The 19,176-nt window shown below is 48.2% G+C and overlaps 1 protein-coding gene across 14 annotated transcripts in view; it reads right to left on the bottom strand.

The window, feature by feature from the left end:
* LOC118375339 (rap guanine nucleotide exchange factor 2-like) overlaps positions 1 to 19,176 on the bottom strand; it is a 156,835-nt gene that overhangs the window by 60,401 nt on the left and 77,258 nt on the right. For 8 of the 14 annotated variants that reach the window (XM_052511594.1, XM_052511609.1, XM_052511607.1 and 5 more), the window contains one exon: positions 9,119 to 9,136. The exons of the other annotated variants lie outside the window; for them this stretch is intronic. In XM_052511594.1, the coding sequence (XP_052367554.1) occupies positions 9,119 to 9,136 (18 nt within the window). The remainder of the gene's footprint in view (positions 1 to 9,118; positions 9,137 to 19,176) is intronic. 14 annotated transcript variants of the gene reach the window in all.

The following is a 19,176-nucleotide window of genomic DNA, read 5'->3' as shown; positions in this document are numbered from 1 at the left end:
TGCTCTGCTCTCTGTCGATGGTAGGCTGGCTGTACACACACACGCGCACATCCACTGGCTGTGCACATCCACTGGCTGTACACACACACACACACACACACACACACGCACGCACGCACACCCACGCACCGACTCGCTCACTAGGCTTTACGCACCATTAGATTAGTCTGAAATCTAGGAGCCACCGCCTCCGTGATGCTTTGTTAACACTACTCCTGGTTCATTTGTCGACCAAAGCAGGGGGACGTGTATGAGTCTGTGTGTATTGGGGAGGGGTGAACGGGCGATTGAATAGGGACCTCCCTCACTGAGGCTGAGAGAGCAGCCGCTGGTGCCTGCTGTTCTACACCCACAGTCTACACAGCTTAAAAGGAGGAGAGGGATAGAGAAACAGAAGAGGAGAGATTGAGGGAGGGGTGGATGTAGGGAGAGGAATGAGGATGAATAGGCTAACGAGAAACAGATAATAAACAGAGAAAATAGGCAGGGAACAGAGGATGCAAAGGAGAGCAACACACAGAAATCAAAAGGGGTCAATGGAGAGAGGGAGAGAGAGAGGAGCCCAGAGAGAGTAATGCCATTATCACTCTCACTTCAGCAGTCAACCAAGGCTGCAGCCAGTTGGCATGGCAACAGAACCAGGGAAAGCCATTTCCTGGGCAGATAGAGGAGAGGAAAGGAGGGCCCTATTCAGACAGCAGGTAATAAAACAAGAGGAATATGGATTTGGAGACAAATGGTGTTGCTTTGAATCGCTTTAAGTCAGTATGACAATGTCACCCGGAGTATAGTAACCATGGCAACTGAGCATGACCTGCCCCCGCGGGGCGTTTGTTGGTTGCTGTGGTGACAGAAGCATAGGGACAACAACTTGTAGGGAGTGTGAGAGAGAGAGAGAAGGGGGCACACATTTGTGTCAGAGAGAGTAGCAGTCTGGTCACCGACCCCCCCATGTGGTATCCCATTGCAGACAGGGCTGTGGTATCCCATTGCAGACAGGGCTGTGGTATCCCATTGCAGACAGGGCTGTGGTATCCCATTGCAGACAGGGCTGTGGTATCCCATTGCAGACAGGGCTGTGGTATCCCATTGCAGACAGGGCTGTGGTATCCCATTGCAGACAGGGCTGTGGTATCCCATTACAGACAGGGCTGTGGTATCACATTACAGACAGGGCTGTGGTATCCCATTGCAGACAGGGCTGTGGTATCCCATTGCAGACAGGGCTGTGGTATCCCATTGCAGACAGGGCTGTGGTATCCCATTGCAGACAGGGCTGTGGTATCCCATTGCAGACAGGGCTGTGGTATCCCATTGCAGACAGGGCTGTGGTATCCCATTGCAGACAGGGCTGTGGTATCCCATTGCAGACAGGGCTGTGGTATCCCATTGCAGACAGGGCTGTGGTATCCCATTGCAGACAGGGCTGTGGTATCACATAACAGACAGGGCTGTGGTATCACATTACAGACAGGGCTGTGGTATCACATTACAGACAGGGCTGTGGTATCCCATTACAGACAGGGCTGTGGTATCACATTACAGACAGGGCTGTGGTATCACATTACAGACAGGGCTGTGGTATCACATTACAGACAGGGCTGTGGTATCACATTACAGACAGGGCTGTGGTATCACATTGCAGACAATGACCACACATGTGCGGTATGCCTGGTGTGTGTATATACTGTATGCATGCACATACAGTATGTACATGGAGTGTATAACTGTGTGTGTCCAGGATACACCCATACTACTAGGTAGGCTTCTGGTTATTGGAAACACAAAAGCCCCAGTCAAATATGAGGCCAGTGGGCCAGGCTTGCTGACAGAGACTGAGATGTGAGAAGAACAGTGCTTTAAATGGCACAGGGAACAATGGCTTAAAGGGTATTTCAAGGCCATGTCCCAATGTATATATTCCCTACATAGTCTGTATAGTCCCTGGTCAAATGTAGAACACGATATAGGCAATAGGGTTGGAGCTGAGCTGATATTTTCAAATTACACAATAAGAAACTGCCAATCTGGGCAAATAGGAAAACCCAGCGGTGTTCCTACAATGACAGTCAAAACTATGTGTTGCCACCGTGCTGCCTTTCTTCAACATCAGATGTCCTTCCATTAGCAAGTGATCTATGGTGGTTCTTGTTATTGCAGGGTTGGATAGGAAAACAAATTCTGATCTGCTCTGATGCAGATCAATCTAGGGTCAACAGAATAGTAAACGCTACATTTGCATGTTGTGTGTATTGAGTCGTTCTGGAAAGGGCTATTTGTTCACGCACACACTGTATAGTTATTACATTGAGAGAATACGTCGAAAGCAGGGGTGGTATGTATTATTGGCCGGCCTCTAGCCAACCAATAGGACATGAATCTCGTCACCCTCTCCAGCCCCCACACGATTAAGTCATGCATCGCCAAGCTCAGGTGCCTTCTTCTGGTGCTGATGGCTTGATCATTAGCGTTGTTGGCAACAATCACCAGGGGCACTGGGGCGTCATTATATCATTACATCACTGCGGTGGGGATCGAGTCTGGGGACAAGAGCCAGACACTCTCGGTCACCCTTTAATGGCATCCTATTCCATACATAGTGCACGAGCTACTTTTGACCACTACTACTTTTAGTGCACTGTGTAGGGAACAGGGTGCCATTTGGGATGTAGACTATGGGGTTGACATTCTGCTGAACAATCTCAATCTAAATACAAAGGAAAGGTAGGGGCGCATTGATTGTAGTTGATTGTGACACTGATGTGACAGTGCAAATGGAGCGTAACATTAATGTAGTCACAGATTCAGTTGAAGGGGGGGCGGTGAGCCTTTCGGCGTCAGCCATTTCTAATGTTCCCTGCTAACCACTATGGCTATAAGTATGTTCCATGCATTATGGGCTTGGATCACGTGATGCTGTTTGCCTGTTGATGCATAGCATTTGGGTCGTAAAAAGCTCATTACCACGGTAAGGGAGATAAAAGCACACACTCTCATACAGTATGTACAGAGACATGCTGTAGGGGGACATACAAGGCACATAAGCTTTTTTTCCCTTCATGTGACTTTTTCCAGTTGAAGCATTTACAGTCAGTTGTATCATTAACAATGTGCACACTGACAAACATTTTGGGGAAAGTAGCCTTTATTTTTTTTCTCTTCATGACGAGTAAAAGTGTTTCAGACGTTTACTTCCCCATTCAGACAGTACAGTAGCTGGTCATACTACCAGTACAAAGACGAGTCTCCTCAGCTAAAACCCTCCTTTCTACCCAGTCAACATCTTTTCTACAAGTCAAGTACCAGTCAAAGCCAGTACAGACACTGCCAGATAAACACTGAAAATACACGTTTCAAAAGGTTAACCAATGCAAATGCTCTTATCACTGAATAACATTGGCTACTTAAGAAATAGAGAAATAGCATACAAAGACTAGATCTGTTACGGCTGGCTTTAAATCTAAGGCTTCGATAGACTGTAGTTTTGCAAATGGTTGATTATTCCAAATAATATAAAAACCTTGCTAATAACCGGTTAGCATCCGTCAAACTAACAAAAGCGGCTAGAACGGATGCTTCCACACTGCCGGTATCGATCTTGACGTTGCAATTTCTACAGTACATTATGCATGCTACCTTAGCTAATTAGCATGCATGAGAAACAGTCTTGAGCCTTGTTAAATAGCAGACTGTGCATATCAATAAGGGGCCAGGCCTGTGACTTACAGAAGAAGAAAAAAAGAATACACTGCTACCGTCTGCTCCTCTAGGGTTGACTTCCTGTCAGAGAACACAAGAGGCTACTGACTATTTGTTCCCACGCCACCTGTGCCAGTTCAAGAGGTGTCAGGGTATTGTGCTGCTGTTGGCACGCGTTGGCACGGGCTCCGTTTCCTTTTCCGGGCAGGAAGTGGAGAGGATTTCCTAGCCGAACACGGAAAGGAGTGGCCCACTAGGATATGAGGGGAGGGGGAGGAAGAGGCTTTTGAAACAATAGTCCCAAGAATCCTCCCAAGATGTAGGGCAAGTTAGCAGGAGAAAAACCATTCAGAAGGATAGGAGTAGACACCCCTGTCTTTACTAAGATGTGTGTTAGGAACACACTAATGTGTTCGGACATTGAACATTTGTTTACTCAGTCTGCAAAATTGATGAGTGGCTCTGAGAATTGTGCAAGTAAGACCAACGGTGACTTGTGTTTAACCCTACAAATTAACAGTGCTTGGTGAAGACCACCAGATATTAGGAAAGGTTGGATACCTAGTGAGTTGTACAACTGAATGCCTTCAACTGAAATGTGTCTTCCGCATTTAACCCAACCCCTCTGACTCAGACCAACAGTAACTTGTGTTTAACCCTACAAATGAACAGGGCTTGGTAAAGATCACCAAATACTATACTCCACCATTAGATCAGCAACAAAACATTTTATTTTTGCTGCGTGTGACTGTGTGTGACCTACTGAGGGACTACATGAGATTGAGCAAGGAGATGAAGAGTATCGAGACAGTTCCAAATTGGGTTAAAGGATTACTATGGAAGGTCACCAACTATGACTTGATAACACTCTTTCACCGACTATCTTAAAGTAAGCCAGGCACTATGTCTCCCACACCTTCCCCCAGTCTCCCTGAGAGGAAACAGGAATATGAAAAAGAGAGGAGGGAAAACATACACACTGTCCCAGCCAGGCATACCCTGCTTGTGACAACAGGACAGCCATGATGTCATTGTCCAATGATGACAGAGACGGGGACAGTGAGAGAGATTAGATGGCCTGATATCACCCCCACCTAGAGCCCATTTCCCTCCACAGGCCTACGTTTCTTTCTACTGATCTTCAAATGTCTAAGTATAGTAAAGAAAAGGAAGAGGAAATGAGAGAAGGAAAAAAGAAAATGTTTTTCTCTGGTTAGTCCCTGGTCAGTCATTAATAGTCCTTGGATCTGTCTGTATCACTTGTCAGTCCCTGGTTGGTCATTACAGTAGTCCATGGATCCGTCTCTGTGGTAGTGTAAATCCTTTCAACCTGAGGCTCTTGTGTCCATGCCGCAGCTGAACCTAGGTACAGAACAGAATTTCAAAAAAATAAAGTTCCTAAAATAGGACCCCTGCTTTTCCACGGGCACGTCTGTCTAACAGGTTAGTCTCGCTCCTCTCTTTCGTTTTGGGCCCGGCTCACCTAGCTCCTATTCTTAACCCTCTCGAATCAGATTCCGTCCGGCGCAGGTAGCATCCTGGAGCCAAATCGGAATATGGGGATATTGGAGTATCGGAATATGTGATAGATAAGGTCTGAGTATCACTCATTAACTATAGTATCCTCAATCTAAAGCAATAGCCAACTTATAGGGCTAACACAAAAACACTGTTCTTCACAAAAGCATTGTTCTGCAAGAATGGATAGTCTTCTAGGCTATTCAACTCATGACTTGGGTTCATGTACGTAATCAACACAGCAACGTTCACGCAACAATTAGAACTGTTCAGACAGTGCACTAGAAAATATAGATTTTGTCAAAGTTCACAGACCCAATTATTAGTTTGGATTGACTCAGGAGCTTGTATGTGACAATAAAACATCTTGGCGGGGGGGGGGGTTCTTGTTGTTCTCCAAACCCACTAATGACGTTGTTCAGCGGATGAGATTAGATGTTCCTCCAACAGCTAAATTACAGTCATTATATCATTTCATAATCCTTAAGGAGGTACGGCAATCATGGTTGTCATGCTCACTGCACTGTGGCCTACGTGATTACCTGTAGCCTACGTGATTACCTGTAGCCTACGTGATTACCTGTAGCCTACGTGATTACCTGTAGCCTACGTGATTACCTGTAGCCTACGTGATTACCTGTAGCCTACGTGACCAAATTCCATGTATGCTTTACATCTCTAACTCAGAGCTCCAAAACGTTCACTTAGGCCCTCCTTCCAGCATTGGGGAACATCTCTATTCATGTTGGCATGTCTAACGTGTATTCATGTGATATTCGAGTGACTTCAACTAAACTACTGAAAGAGCTGCTTCCTGTGCTTGGCCCTCCTATGTTGAACATAATAAACGGCTCTCTATCCACTGGATGTGTACCAAACTCACTAAAAGTGGCAGTAATAAAGCCTCTCTTGAAAAAGCCAAACCTTGACCCAGAAAATATAAAAAAACTATCGGCCTATATCGAATCTTCCATTCCTCTCAAAGATTTTAGAGAAGGCTGTTGCGCAGCAACTAACTGCCTTCCTGAAGACAAACAATGTATACGAAATGCTTCAGTCTGGTTTTAGACCCCATCATAGCACTGAGACGGCACTTGTGAAGGTGGTAAATGACATTTTAATGGCATCGGACCGAGGCTCTGCATCTGTCCTCGTGCTCCTAGACCTTAGTGCTGCTTTTGATACCATCGATCACCACATTCTTTTGGAGAGATTGGAAACCCAAATTGGTCTACACGGACATGTTCTGGCCTGGTTTAGGTCTTATCTGTCGGAAAGATATCAGTTTGTCTCTGTGAATGGTTTGTCCTCTGACAAATCAACTGTACATTTCGGTGTTCCTCAAGGTTCTGTTTTAGGACCACTATTGTTTTCACTATATATTTTACCTCTTGGGGATGTTATTCGAAAACATAATGTAAACTTTCACTGCTATGCGGATGACACACAGCTGTACATTTCAATGAAACATGGTGAAGCCCCAAAATTGCCCTCGCTAGAAGCATGTGTTTCAGACATAAGGAAGTGGATGGCTGCAAACTTTCTACTATTAAACTCGGACAAAACAGAGATGCTTGTTCTAGGTCCCAAGAAACAAAGAGATCTTCTGTTGAATCTGACAATTAATCTTAATGGTTGTACAGTCGTCTCAAATAAAACTGTGAAGGACCTCGGCGTTACTCTGGACCCTGATCTCTCTTTTGAAGAACATATCAAGACCATTTCGAGGACAGCTTTTTTCCATCTACGTAACATTGCAAAAATCAGAAACTTTCTGTCCAAAAATGATGCAGAAAAATTAATCCATGCTTTTGTCACTTCTAGGTTAGACTACTGCAATGCTCTATTTTCCGGCTACCCGGATAAAGCACTAAATAAACTTCAGTTAGTGCTAAATACGGCTGCTAGAATCCTGACTAGAACCAAAAATTTGATCATATTACTCCAGTGCTAGCCTCTCTACACTGGCTTCCTGTCAAAGCAAGGGCTGATTTCAAGGTTTTACTGCTAACCTACAAAGCATTACATGGGCTTGCTCCTACCTACCTCTCTGATTTGGTCCTGCCGTACATACCTACACGTACGCTACGGTCACAAGACGCAGGCCTCCTAATTGTCCCTAGAATTTCTAAGCAAACAGCTGGAGGCAGGGCTTTCTCCTATAGAGCTCCATTTTTATGGAACGGTCTGCCTACCCATGTCAGAGACGCAAACTCGGTCTCAACCTTTAAGTCTTTACTGAAGACTCATCTCTTCAGTGGGTCATATGATTGAGTGTAGTCTGGCCCAGGAGTGGGAAGGTGAACGGAAAGGCTCTGGAGCAACGAACCGCCCTTGCTGTCTCTGCCTGGCCGGTTCCCCTCTTTCCACTGGGATTCTCTGCCTCTAACCCTGTTACGGGGCTGAGTCACTGGCTTGCTGGGGCTCTCTCGTGCCGTCCCTGGGGGTGCGTCACCTGGGTGGGTTGATTCACTGTTGTGGTCGGCCTGTCTGGGTTGCCCCCCTTGGGTTGTACCGTGGCGGAGATCTTTGTGGGCTATACTCGGCCTTGTCTCAGGATGGTAAGTTGGTGGTTGAAGATATCCCTCTAGTGGTGTGGGGGATGTGCTTTGGCAAAGTGGGTGGGGTTATATCCTTCCTGTTTGGCCCTGTCCGGGGTGTCCTCGGATGGGGCCACAGTGTCTCCTGACCCCTCCTGTCTCAGCCTCCAGTATTTATGCTGCAGTAGTTTATGTGTCGGGGGGCTAGGGTCAGTTTGTTATATCTGGAGTACTTCTCCTGTCCTATTCGGTGTCCTGTGTGAATCTAAGTGTGCGTTCTCTAATTCTCTCCTTCTCTCTTTCTTTCTCTCTCTCGGAGGACCTGAGCCCTAGGACCATGTCCCAGGACTACCTGACATGAGGACTCCTTGCTGTCCCCAGTCCACCTGGCCATGCTCCTGCTCCAGTTTCAACTGACCTGAGCCCTAGGACCGTGCCCCAGGACTACCTGACATGAAGGCTCCTTGCTGTCCCCAGTCCACCTGACTGTGCTGCTGCTCCAGTTTCAACTGTTCTGCCTTATTATTATTCGACCATGCTGGTCATTTATGAACATTTGAACATCTTGGTCATGTTCTGTTATAATCTCTACCCGGCACAGCCAGAAGAGGACTGGCCACCCCACATAGCCCGGTTCCTCTCTAGGTTTCTTCCTAGGTTTTGGCCTTTCTAGGGAGTTTTTCCTAGCCACTGTGCTTTTACACCTGCATTGTTTGCTGTTTGGGGTTTTAGGCTGGGTTTCTGTACAGCACTTTGAGATATCAGCTGATGTACGAAGGGCTATATAAATAAATTTGATTTGATTTGATTTGATTTGACTTGAACGTTACTACAAAATCTATGGGCTAAAATAATGTTAGCTGACATGGGCTTGTTGATCTGGACATTTCTGAAAAGTTATAAATAGCTCTCTAATGTATGCAATGACAAGAGGAAAACTGATGATGCACGACCCAATTTCAAAATTGCACCTCATGCAATCTACTATTGCAACTTTCAAGAGTCAGTTGACAGCCAGACTTTTTAAAGGACCACACAGTTTGGGAACCACTGCTCTAACTGAACATATTTACATTTGCTGTCCATATCAGGATAGTTGAGTCATTTTCAGGTGTGACATTGTGAATCTCTATACAACCACAATAGCTTTTCAATTCATGCCCCAATAATATAGCCAAAGGTACAGGTAGTTTTTAGCACAATGCATTTGACTGTTAGGGGTAAAGGGGGAAAACACCTTTATCATTTCAGACACCATCAAATGAAAGGTCTGTCTGTCTATAATAAAAGGTAAAACTACCTACAGTCATGAGTGAGACAGACACCCACCCTCACCCACACGGTGTTAACAGATACAGTACCTGAGCTTTACTGCATTCCTGGGAGCATTCAGGATGAAATGAAAAGCATGAAAAGAAGAAGCAGAGGAAGATGAGTGTTATCAAACATGCCACATGTCACTCAGGGATGAAGAGAGAGAATTAGGCCTGAAGCTTCAGCAGCTGCAATGAGCGGCTATTAAAAAGCCTTACACTGCACCAGTTGGGCAGGGCAGGGTTAGAAATACACAAACATGTACATTATTCATTGAGCCAAACACTCCCATCCTCCTTTTCCTGTTTCACATGACAACTGAGGAGCTAGCTGAAGTAACTCTTTCACTGGTTGGGCATAAAAGAGGTCCTATATACCAAGACTCATTCAGCCTCAACACACACACACACAAAAAAAGGCAAAAAAGCCCGTATTGCGTTCAGCGAGTGCCCATATTGTGAGACAAAACTGTTTCGGAAATAATCATTAAAAGCAATAACTTTGGTCAACTCTGGGGAGTTTATATTTTATATAGAAACAATTAACACCAATCACAGACTCAAATTAGCACATGGTTGGTTGGATACTAAGATGGAGGTGGGAGGGGAGGTTGAACTGAGGGGCATTGATTCGATGAGGCTGCCGCCGGCCACGTGCGTTGCACCATGGTAATTAGGGAACAGCTGCTCGGGGCCTCGGCAAGAACCTGGCGGCCACTGGGCAGACCCCGTAGAAAGAGATTACTCATCCGTTCTGGTGGCGATGGAAAGAATAAGATAGAGAGTGATGAAGAAACGTTTAGAGAAAGAGAGAAACACCAGCACAGATAAAACTTCCATCCAAAGGCCTCCCGTGTGGCACAGTGGTCTAAGGCACTGCATCAGTGCTAGCTGTGCCACTAGAGATTCTGGGTTTGAGTCCAGGCTCTGTCGCAGCCGGCCGCGACCGGGAGACCAATAGAGCAGCGCACAATTGGCCCAGCGTCATCTGGGTTAGGGGAGAGTTTGTCCTTGTCCCATTGCGCACTAGTGACTCCTGTGGCGGGCCGGGAGCAGTGCACTCTGAAATGATCGCCAGGTGCACGGTGTTTCCCCGACACATTGGTGCAGCTGGATTCAAGGTTAAGTGGGCATTGTGTCAAGACACAGTGCTGCTTGGCTGGGTTGTGTTTCGGAGGACGCACGGCTCTCAACCTTAACTCCAGTACCGACTCGCGACAGGCTGAGTCGATGAGACAACACTAACTACCAATTGGATACCACAAAATTTGGGAGAAAAATAGGGTAAAAGTAACAACAAAAAAACATCGAATCATACTGTTGACAGACTCATTAAAATGGACATGAATTACATCATATCATGACAGATAAATAGGATAGAGAGAGCCAGATTGAATAGGAATTTACCATTCTGAGGACAGAACAAAGGGGTCAGTCAGTGTAGCCGACCTCGTCTGAGCGCGTGCGTGCGGCATGTGATGCATTCTAAGATATCACAGTTTGCCTAACCCACAATGGACAACCATTTTTAAGGATGTTTTACTGTATCTTCATTTGGAACGTGTCCTTTATCATGGCTAGTGTTTCAGTAGCTACTAGCCTTTGCCTCATGTCACTGCCAGGATTCTAGGCTTTTCATTTGGAACATTTTTGCTTTCTGGGATTTCTGAGTTAAAATAAATGTCTGCAAGTGGTAACAATCCTTTATTTACTCAGCTACTTGCCCTTGGGAGCATCTTTTTCAAGGGAAGACCAGGACATTGGGCTATACACAGAACCAGAAGTCCCAAGGAGACCACCAGTGTTAGGTTAGCACGCCATTACCAATATCCCAGTTAACATTTTGTAGGACACAGTAGATGTTGGTCACATCCCATCACATCAGGTCCACTGTTGGGGAAACAAAGGCTTGGCACTCTCTTTGCCTGGAGGGCCTTCAATTGTGATGGACCACACTGAGTGAATGCCCATACTTAAGAGGATCCTATATATTGCACATGATAAGCTAATTCATATCAACCATAGATGGCAATAAGGATATACTTCAGAAGAACATTTGAAAGTAGGAATAGAGCAGATTGATTAGGAAAGACAGATACCTTAAATGAAAGGCCCCTTGTATTAAAGGGGATATCCCGACAAAATAAAATGTCCTTACAATAGACAAGACCAATGTCCCCGTAATACACACACTGTCTACCAAGTCTGATTTTAAGGGCCTTAAAAGGTGAGTGAATTCTTTAGCTTCCTACGCCGCTCTGTCTCTGTCTCTCTCCCTCTCTCTCTCTCTCTCTCTCTCTCTCCACGTTTCTCACTGCAGCATTCTCCACCTCTAACTGCACCTTAGGGTTTGGGAGGAAAATCAAGTCTCATCTGAAGTTAGTCCCTCTGCACTACTGTGCTTAAAGCGCACTCCACTACTTGTTACCATGGCACCGAAGTATTCTTCCCAAAGTCTCTGAGGAGAACTAGCATTTTGTGACAGGCCATCAGAAAGTTCAGGGTGTGTTTTTGTGTCAGAGTCAGCGTAAAATTAGGGGGTGGTTTGGGAGGAGGGTTGGACGGTGTCTGCCATGTTTCTGCTTTGTACGGCAAACCCAGATAATTCCATGGTATTTCAAACAAGCCAGGGTACTCTTGCCGACACCATCCCTTGTGAATGCCAGGAATGGACTGAAATAGGGCAGAACTGGGGCTTAGGGAAAATAACAACATGGGCCAAGGGATGTGTTCACATTAGTGAACATTTAGTGCTCTTCCATGGGTTCCCATGAATAGCAATATGGGGTGCATTCACATAATTGTTATGTATATACAGAGTGCAAAAAACATTAAGAACACCTTACCTTGTAGAGTCCACACCACAACCCCCTGATATTGAGTTGCACCCCCTTTTCAGAACAGCCTCAATTCGTTGGGGCATGGACTCTACAAGGTGTCCAAAGCGTTCCACAGGGATGCTGGCTCATGTAGACTCCAATGCTTCCCACAGTTGTGTCAAGTTGGCTGGATGTCCTGGATTATTTTTGATACAGATGGGAAACTGTCGACCAGCAGCTTTCCAGTTCTTGACACAAATCGGTGAGCCTGGCAACTACTACCATACCCCGTTCAACAGGCACTTTAAATATTTAGTCTTGCCCATTCACCCTTTGAATGACACACAATCCATGTCTCAAGGCTTAAAAATCATTGTGGTTGTAACAGGTGACATCAATAAGGGATCATAGCTTTCACCTGGTCAGTCTGTCAAGGAAAGAGCAGGTGTTCCTAATGTTTTGTAAGTGAACACTTCATTGTAGTTAATATGGGTTCCCATGCACAGGGCACACTTTAGGACCCCTCTCAGGCACGGCTGTGGCCACCTCAGTAGACTGTGGACTGTTCCATTGGAAAATAAGAGACTCTCCGTCTCAACACATGCTGCCCTTTTAGAATGTGGGGGGTGGGCAGCTATGGGACCACATGATGAAAAGGGCCCCTGTTCCGTTTTCCACATTGACTGCTCTTTTCTCCCTTCACTCTCTTCCCTCATTTCCAGTCCTCCTCTTGCTGATTTCCCTGGAGAAACTAACTGGTTCTACAATAACCATCCACATCAACTCCTGGTGGGTGACTCAATACAGTGTGTCCCTTCAACTACATGCAGGGAACTTCTTGAGCTATACTGCGTAGAATCACAGCCAACCTGACAGACGGCGTAGAATCACAGCCAACCTGACAGACAGCATAGAATAACAACCACCCTGACAGACAGCGTGGAATAACACCCACCCTGACAGACAGCGTGGAATAACACCCACCCTGACAGACAGCGTGGAATAACACCCACCCTGACAGACAGCGTAGAATAACACCCACCCTGACAGACGGCGTAGAATAACAGCCACCCTGACAGACGGCGTAGAATAACAGCCACCCTGACAGACGGCGTAGAATAACAGCCACCCTGACAGACGGCGTAGAATAACACCCACCCTGACAGACAGCGTAGAATAACACCCACCCTGACAGACAGCGTAGAATAACACCCACCCTGACAGACGGCGTAGAATAACACCCACCCTGACAGACAGCGTAGAATAACAGCCACCCTGACAGACGGCGTAGAATAACACCCACCCTGACAGACGGCGTAGAATAACACCCACCCTGACAGACGGCGTAGAATAACACCCACCCTGACAGACGGCGTAGAATAACAGCCACCCTGACAGACGGCGTAGAATAACACCCACCCTGACAGACAGTGTAGAATAACACCCACCCTGACAGACCGTGTAGAATAACAGCCACCCTGACAGACAGCGTAGAATAACAGCCACCCTGACAGACAGCGTAGAATAACAGCCACCCTGACAGACAGCGTAGAATAACAACCACCCTGACAGATGGCGTAGAATAACAACCACCCTGACAGATGGCGTAGAATAACACCCACCCTGACAGACAGCGTAGAATAACACCCACCCTGACAGACAGCGTGGAATAACACCCACCCTGACAGACAGCGTGGAATAACACCCACCCTGACAGACACCCACCCTGACAGAGAGTGTGGAATAACAGCCACCCTGACAGACGGCGTAGAAGAACACCCACCCTGACAGACAGCGTAGAATAACACCCACCCTGACAGACAGCGTGGAATAACACCCACCCTGACAGACAGCGTGGAATAACACCCACCCTGACAGACACCCACCCTGACAGAGAGTGTGGAATAACAGCCACCCTGACAGACGGCGTAGAAGAACAGCCACCCTGACAGACGGCATAGAATAACACCCACCCTGACAGACAGCGTAGAAGAACAGCCACCCTGACAGACGGCGTAGAAGAACACCCACCCTGACAGACGGCATAGAATAACACCCACCCTGACAGACGGCGTAGAAGAACAGCCACCCTGACAGACGGCATAGAATAACACCCACCCTGACAGACGGCGTGGAATAAACACCCACCCTGACAGACAGCGTGGAATAAACACCCACCCTGACAGACAGCGTGGAATAAACACCCACCCTGACAGACAGCGTGGAATAAACACCCACCCTGACAGACAGCGTGGAATAAACACCCACCCTGACAGACAGCGTGGAATAACACCCACCCTGACAGACAGCGTGGAATAACAGCCACCCTGACAGACAGCGTAGAATAACAGCCACCCTGACAGACGGCGTAGAATAACAGCCACCCTGACAGACGGCGTAGAATAACAGCCACCCTGACAGACGGCGTAGAATAACACCCACCCTGACAGACGGCGTAGAATAACAGCCACCCTGACAGACGGCGTAGAATAACAGCCACCCTGACAGACGGCGTAGAATAACAGCCACCCTGACAGACAGCGTAGAATAACAGCCACCCTGACAGACGGCGTAGAATAACAGCCACCCTGACAGACGGCGTAGAATAACAGCCACCCTGACAGACAGCGTAGAATAACAGCCACACAGACAGACAGTGTAGAATAACAGCCACCCTGACAGACGGCGTAGAATAACAGCCACCCTGACAGACGGTGTAGAATAACAGCCACACAGACAGCGTAGAATAACAACCACCCTGACAGACAGCGTAGAATAACACCCACCCTGACAGACAGCGTAGAATAACACCCACCCTGACAGACAGCGTAGAATAACACCGACCCTGACAGACAGCGTGGAATAACACTCACCCTGACAGACAGCGTAGAATAACAACCACCCTGACAGACAGCGTAGAATAACACCCACCCTGACAGACAGCATAGAATAACACCCACCCTGACAGACAGCGTGGAATAACACCCACCCTGACAGACAGCGTAGAATAACAGCCACCCTGACAGACGGCGTAGAATAACAGCCACCCTGACAGACGGCGTAGAATAACAGCCACACAGACAGACGGTGTAGAATAACAGCCACCCTGACAGACGGCGTAGAATAACAGCCACACAGACAGCGTAGAATAACAACCACCCTGACAGACAGCGTAGAATAACACTCACCCTGACAGACAGCGTAGAATAACAACCACCCTGACAGACAGCGTAGAATAACAACCACCCTGACAGACAGCGTAGAATAACACCGACCCTGACAGACAGCGTGGAATAACACTCACCCTGACAGACAGCGTAGAATAACAACCACCCTGACAGACAGCGTAGAATAACACCCACCCTGACAGACAGCGTAGAATAACACCCACCCTGACAGACAGCGTGGAATAACACCCACCCTGACAGACAGCGTGGAATAACACCCACCCTGACAGACAGCGTGGAATAACACCCACCCTGACAGACAGCGTGGAATAACACCCACCCTGACAGACAGCGTAGAATAACAGCCACACAGACAGACAGCGTAGAATAACAACCACCCTGACAGACAGCGTAGAATAACACCCACCTTGACAGACAGCGTAGAATAACACCCACCCTGACAGACAGCGTAGAATAACACCGACCCTGACAGACAGCGTGGAATAACACCCACCCTGACAGACAGCGTAGAATAACAACCACCCTGACAGACAGCGTAGAATAACAGCCACCCTGACAGACAGCGTGGAATAACACCCACCCTGACAGACGGCGTAGAATAACACCCACCCTGACAGACAGCGTGGAATAACACCCACCCTGACAGACACCCACCCTGACAGACAGTGTGGAATAACAGCCACCCTGACAGACAGCGTGGAATAACACCCACCCTGACAGACAGCGTGGAATAACACCCACCCTGACAGACAGCGTGGAATAACACCCACCCTGACAGACAGCGTGGAATAACACCCACCCTGACAGACAGCGTGGAATAACACCCACCCTGACAGACAGCGTGGAATAACACCCACCCTGACAGACAGCGTGGAATAACACCCACCCTGACAGACAGCGTGGAATAACACCCACCCTGACAGACACCCACCCTGACAGACAGTGTGGAATAACAGCCACCCTGACAGACGGCGTGGAATAACACCCACCCTGACAGACAGCGTGGAATAACACCCACCCTGACAGACACCCACCCTGACAGACAGTGTGGAATAACAGCCACCCTGACAGACAGCGTGGAATAACACCCACCCTGACAGACACCCACCCTGACAGACAGTGTGGAATAACAGCCACCCTGACAGACTGCGTGGAATAACACCCACGCTGACAGACTGCGTAGAATAACAACCACCCTGACAGACAGCGTGGAATAACACCCACCCTGACAGACACCCACCCTGACAGACAGTGTGGAATAACAGCCACCCTGACAGACGGCGTGGAATAACACCCACCCTGACAGACAGCGTGGAATAACACCCACCCTGACAGACGGCGTGGAATAACACCCACCCTGACAGACGGCGTGGAATAACACCCACCCTGACAGACAGCGTAGAATAACAGCTACCCTGACAGACAGCGTAGAATAACAGCCACCCTGACAGACAGCGTAGAATAACACCCACCCTGACAGACGGCGTAGAATAACAGCTACCCTGACAGACGGCGTAGAATAACACCCACCCTGACAGACGGCGTAGAATAACAGCTACCCTGACAGACGGCGTAGAATAACAGCCACCCTGACAGACGGCGTAGAATAACACCCACCCTGACAGACGGCGTAGAATAACAGCCACCCTGACAGACGGCGTAGAATAACACCCACCCTGACAGACAGCGTAGAATAACACCCACCCTGACAGACAGCGTAGAATAACACCCACCCTGACAGACAGCGTAGAATAACACCCACCCTGACAGACAGCGTAGAATAACACCCACCCTGACAGACGGCGTAGAATAACAGCCACCCTGACAGACGGCGTGGAATAACACCCACCCTGACAGACAGCGTGGAATAACACCCACCCTGACAGACAGCGTAGAATAACAACCACCCTGACAGACAACCACCCTGACAGACGGCGTGGAATAACAGCCACCCTTACAGACGGCGTGGAATAACAGCCACCCTGACAGACGGCGTGGAATAACAGCCACCCTGACAGACGGCGTGGAATAACAGCCACCCTGACAGACAGCGTGGAATAACACCCACCCTGACAGACAGCGTGGAATAACACCCACCCTGACAGACAGCGTGGAATAACACCCACCCTGACAGACAGCGTGGAATAACACCCACCCTGACAGACAGCGTGGAATAACACCCACCCTGACAGACAGCGTGGAATAACACCCACCCTGACAGACAGCGTGGAATAACAACCACCCTGACAGACAGCGTAGAATAACACCCACCCTGACAGACAGCGTGGAATAACACCCACCCTGACAGACAGCGTGGAATAACACCCACCCTGACAGACAGCGTGGAATAACACCCACCCTGACAGACAGCGTGGAATAACACCCACCCTGACAGACAGCGTGGAATAACACCCACCCTGACAGACAGCGTGGAATAACAACCACCCTGACAGACAGCGTAGAATAACACCCACCCTGACAGACAGCGTGGAATAACACCCACCCTGACAGACAGCGTAGAATAACAACCACCCTGACAGACAACCACCCTGACAGACAGCGTGGAATAACACCCACCCTGACAGACAGCGTGGAATAACACCCACCCTGACAGACAGCGTGGAATAACACCCACCCTGACAGACAGCGTAGAATAACACCCACCCTGACAGACAGCGTGGAATAACAACCACCCTGACAGACAGCGTAGAATAACACCCACCCTGACAGACAGCGTGGAATAACAACCACCCTGACAGACAGCGTAGAATAACAACCACCCTGACAGACAGCGTGGAATAACACCCACCCTGACAGACAGCGTGGAATAACAACCACCCTGACAGACAGCGTAGAATAACAACCACCCTGACAGACAGCGTGGAATAACAACCACCCTGACAGACAGCGTAGAATAACAGCCACCCTGACAGACAGCGTGGAATAACAACCACCCTGACAGACAGCGTAGAATAACAACCACCCTGACAGACAGCGTAGAATAACAGCCACCCTGACAGACAGCGTGGAATAACAACCACCCTGACAGACAGCGTAGAATAACAGCTACCCTGACAGACAGCGTAGAATAACAACCACCCTGACAGACAGCGTAGAATAACAGCCACCCTGACAGACAGCGTAGAATAACACCCACCCTGACAGACAGCGTAGAATAACAGCTACCCTGACAGACAGCGTAGAATAACAACCACCCTGACAGACAGCGTAGAATAACAGCCACCCTGACAGACAGCGTAGAATAACACCCACCCTGACAGACAGCGTGGAATAACACCCACCCTGACAGACGGCGTAGAATAACAACCACCCTGACAGACAGCGTGGAATAACACCCACCCTGACAGACAGCGTGGAATAACAACCACCCTGACAGACAGCGTGGAATAACAACCACCCTGACAGACAGCGTAGAATAACACCCACCTGACAGACAGCGTGGAATAACAACCACCCTGACAGACAGCGTAGAATAACACCCACCCTGACAGACAGCGTGGAATAACAACCACCCTGACAGACAGCGTGGAATAACACCCACCCTGACAGACAGCGTGGAATAACACCCACCCTGACAGACAGCGTGGAATAACACCCACCCTGACAGACAGCGTGGAATAACACCCACCCTGACAGACAGCGTGGAATAACACCCACCCTGACAGACAGCGTGGAATAACACCCACCCTGACAGACAGCGTGGAATAACACCCACCCTGACAGACAGCGTAGAATAACAACCACCCTGACAGACAGCGTGGAATAACACCCACCCTGACAGACAGCGTGGAATAACACCCACCTAACAGACAGCGTGGAATAACAACCACCCTGACAGACAGCGTAGAATAACAACCACCCTGACAGACAGCGTAGAATAACAACCACCCTGACAGACAGCGTAGAATAACAGCCACCCTGACAGACAGCGTGGAATAACAACCACCCTGACAGACAGCGTAGAATAACAACCACCCTGACAGACAGCGTAGAATAACAGCCACCCTGACAGACAGCGTGGAATAACAACCACCCTGACAGACAGCGTAGAATAACCACCGACACAGACTTGAACAAT

The sequence above is a fragment of the Oncorhynchus keta genome, chromosome 4 (assembly GCF_023373465.1).
Source record: "Oncorhynchus keta strain PuntledgeMale-10-30-2019 chromosome 4, Oket_V2, whole genome shotgun sequence".
Classification (NCBI taxonomy): Eukaryota; Metazoa; Chordata; class Actinopteri; order Salmoniformes; family Salmonidae; genus Oncorhynchus; species Oncorhynchus keta.
Note: the sequence above shows the minus strand (reverse complement) of the source record. Positions and strands in the feature narration are given on the sequence as shown.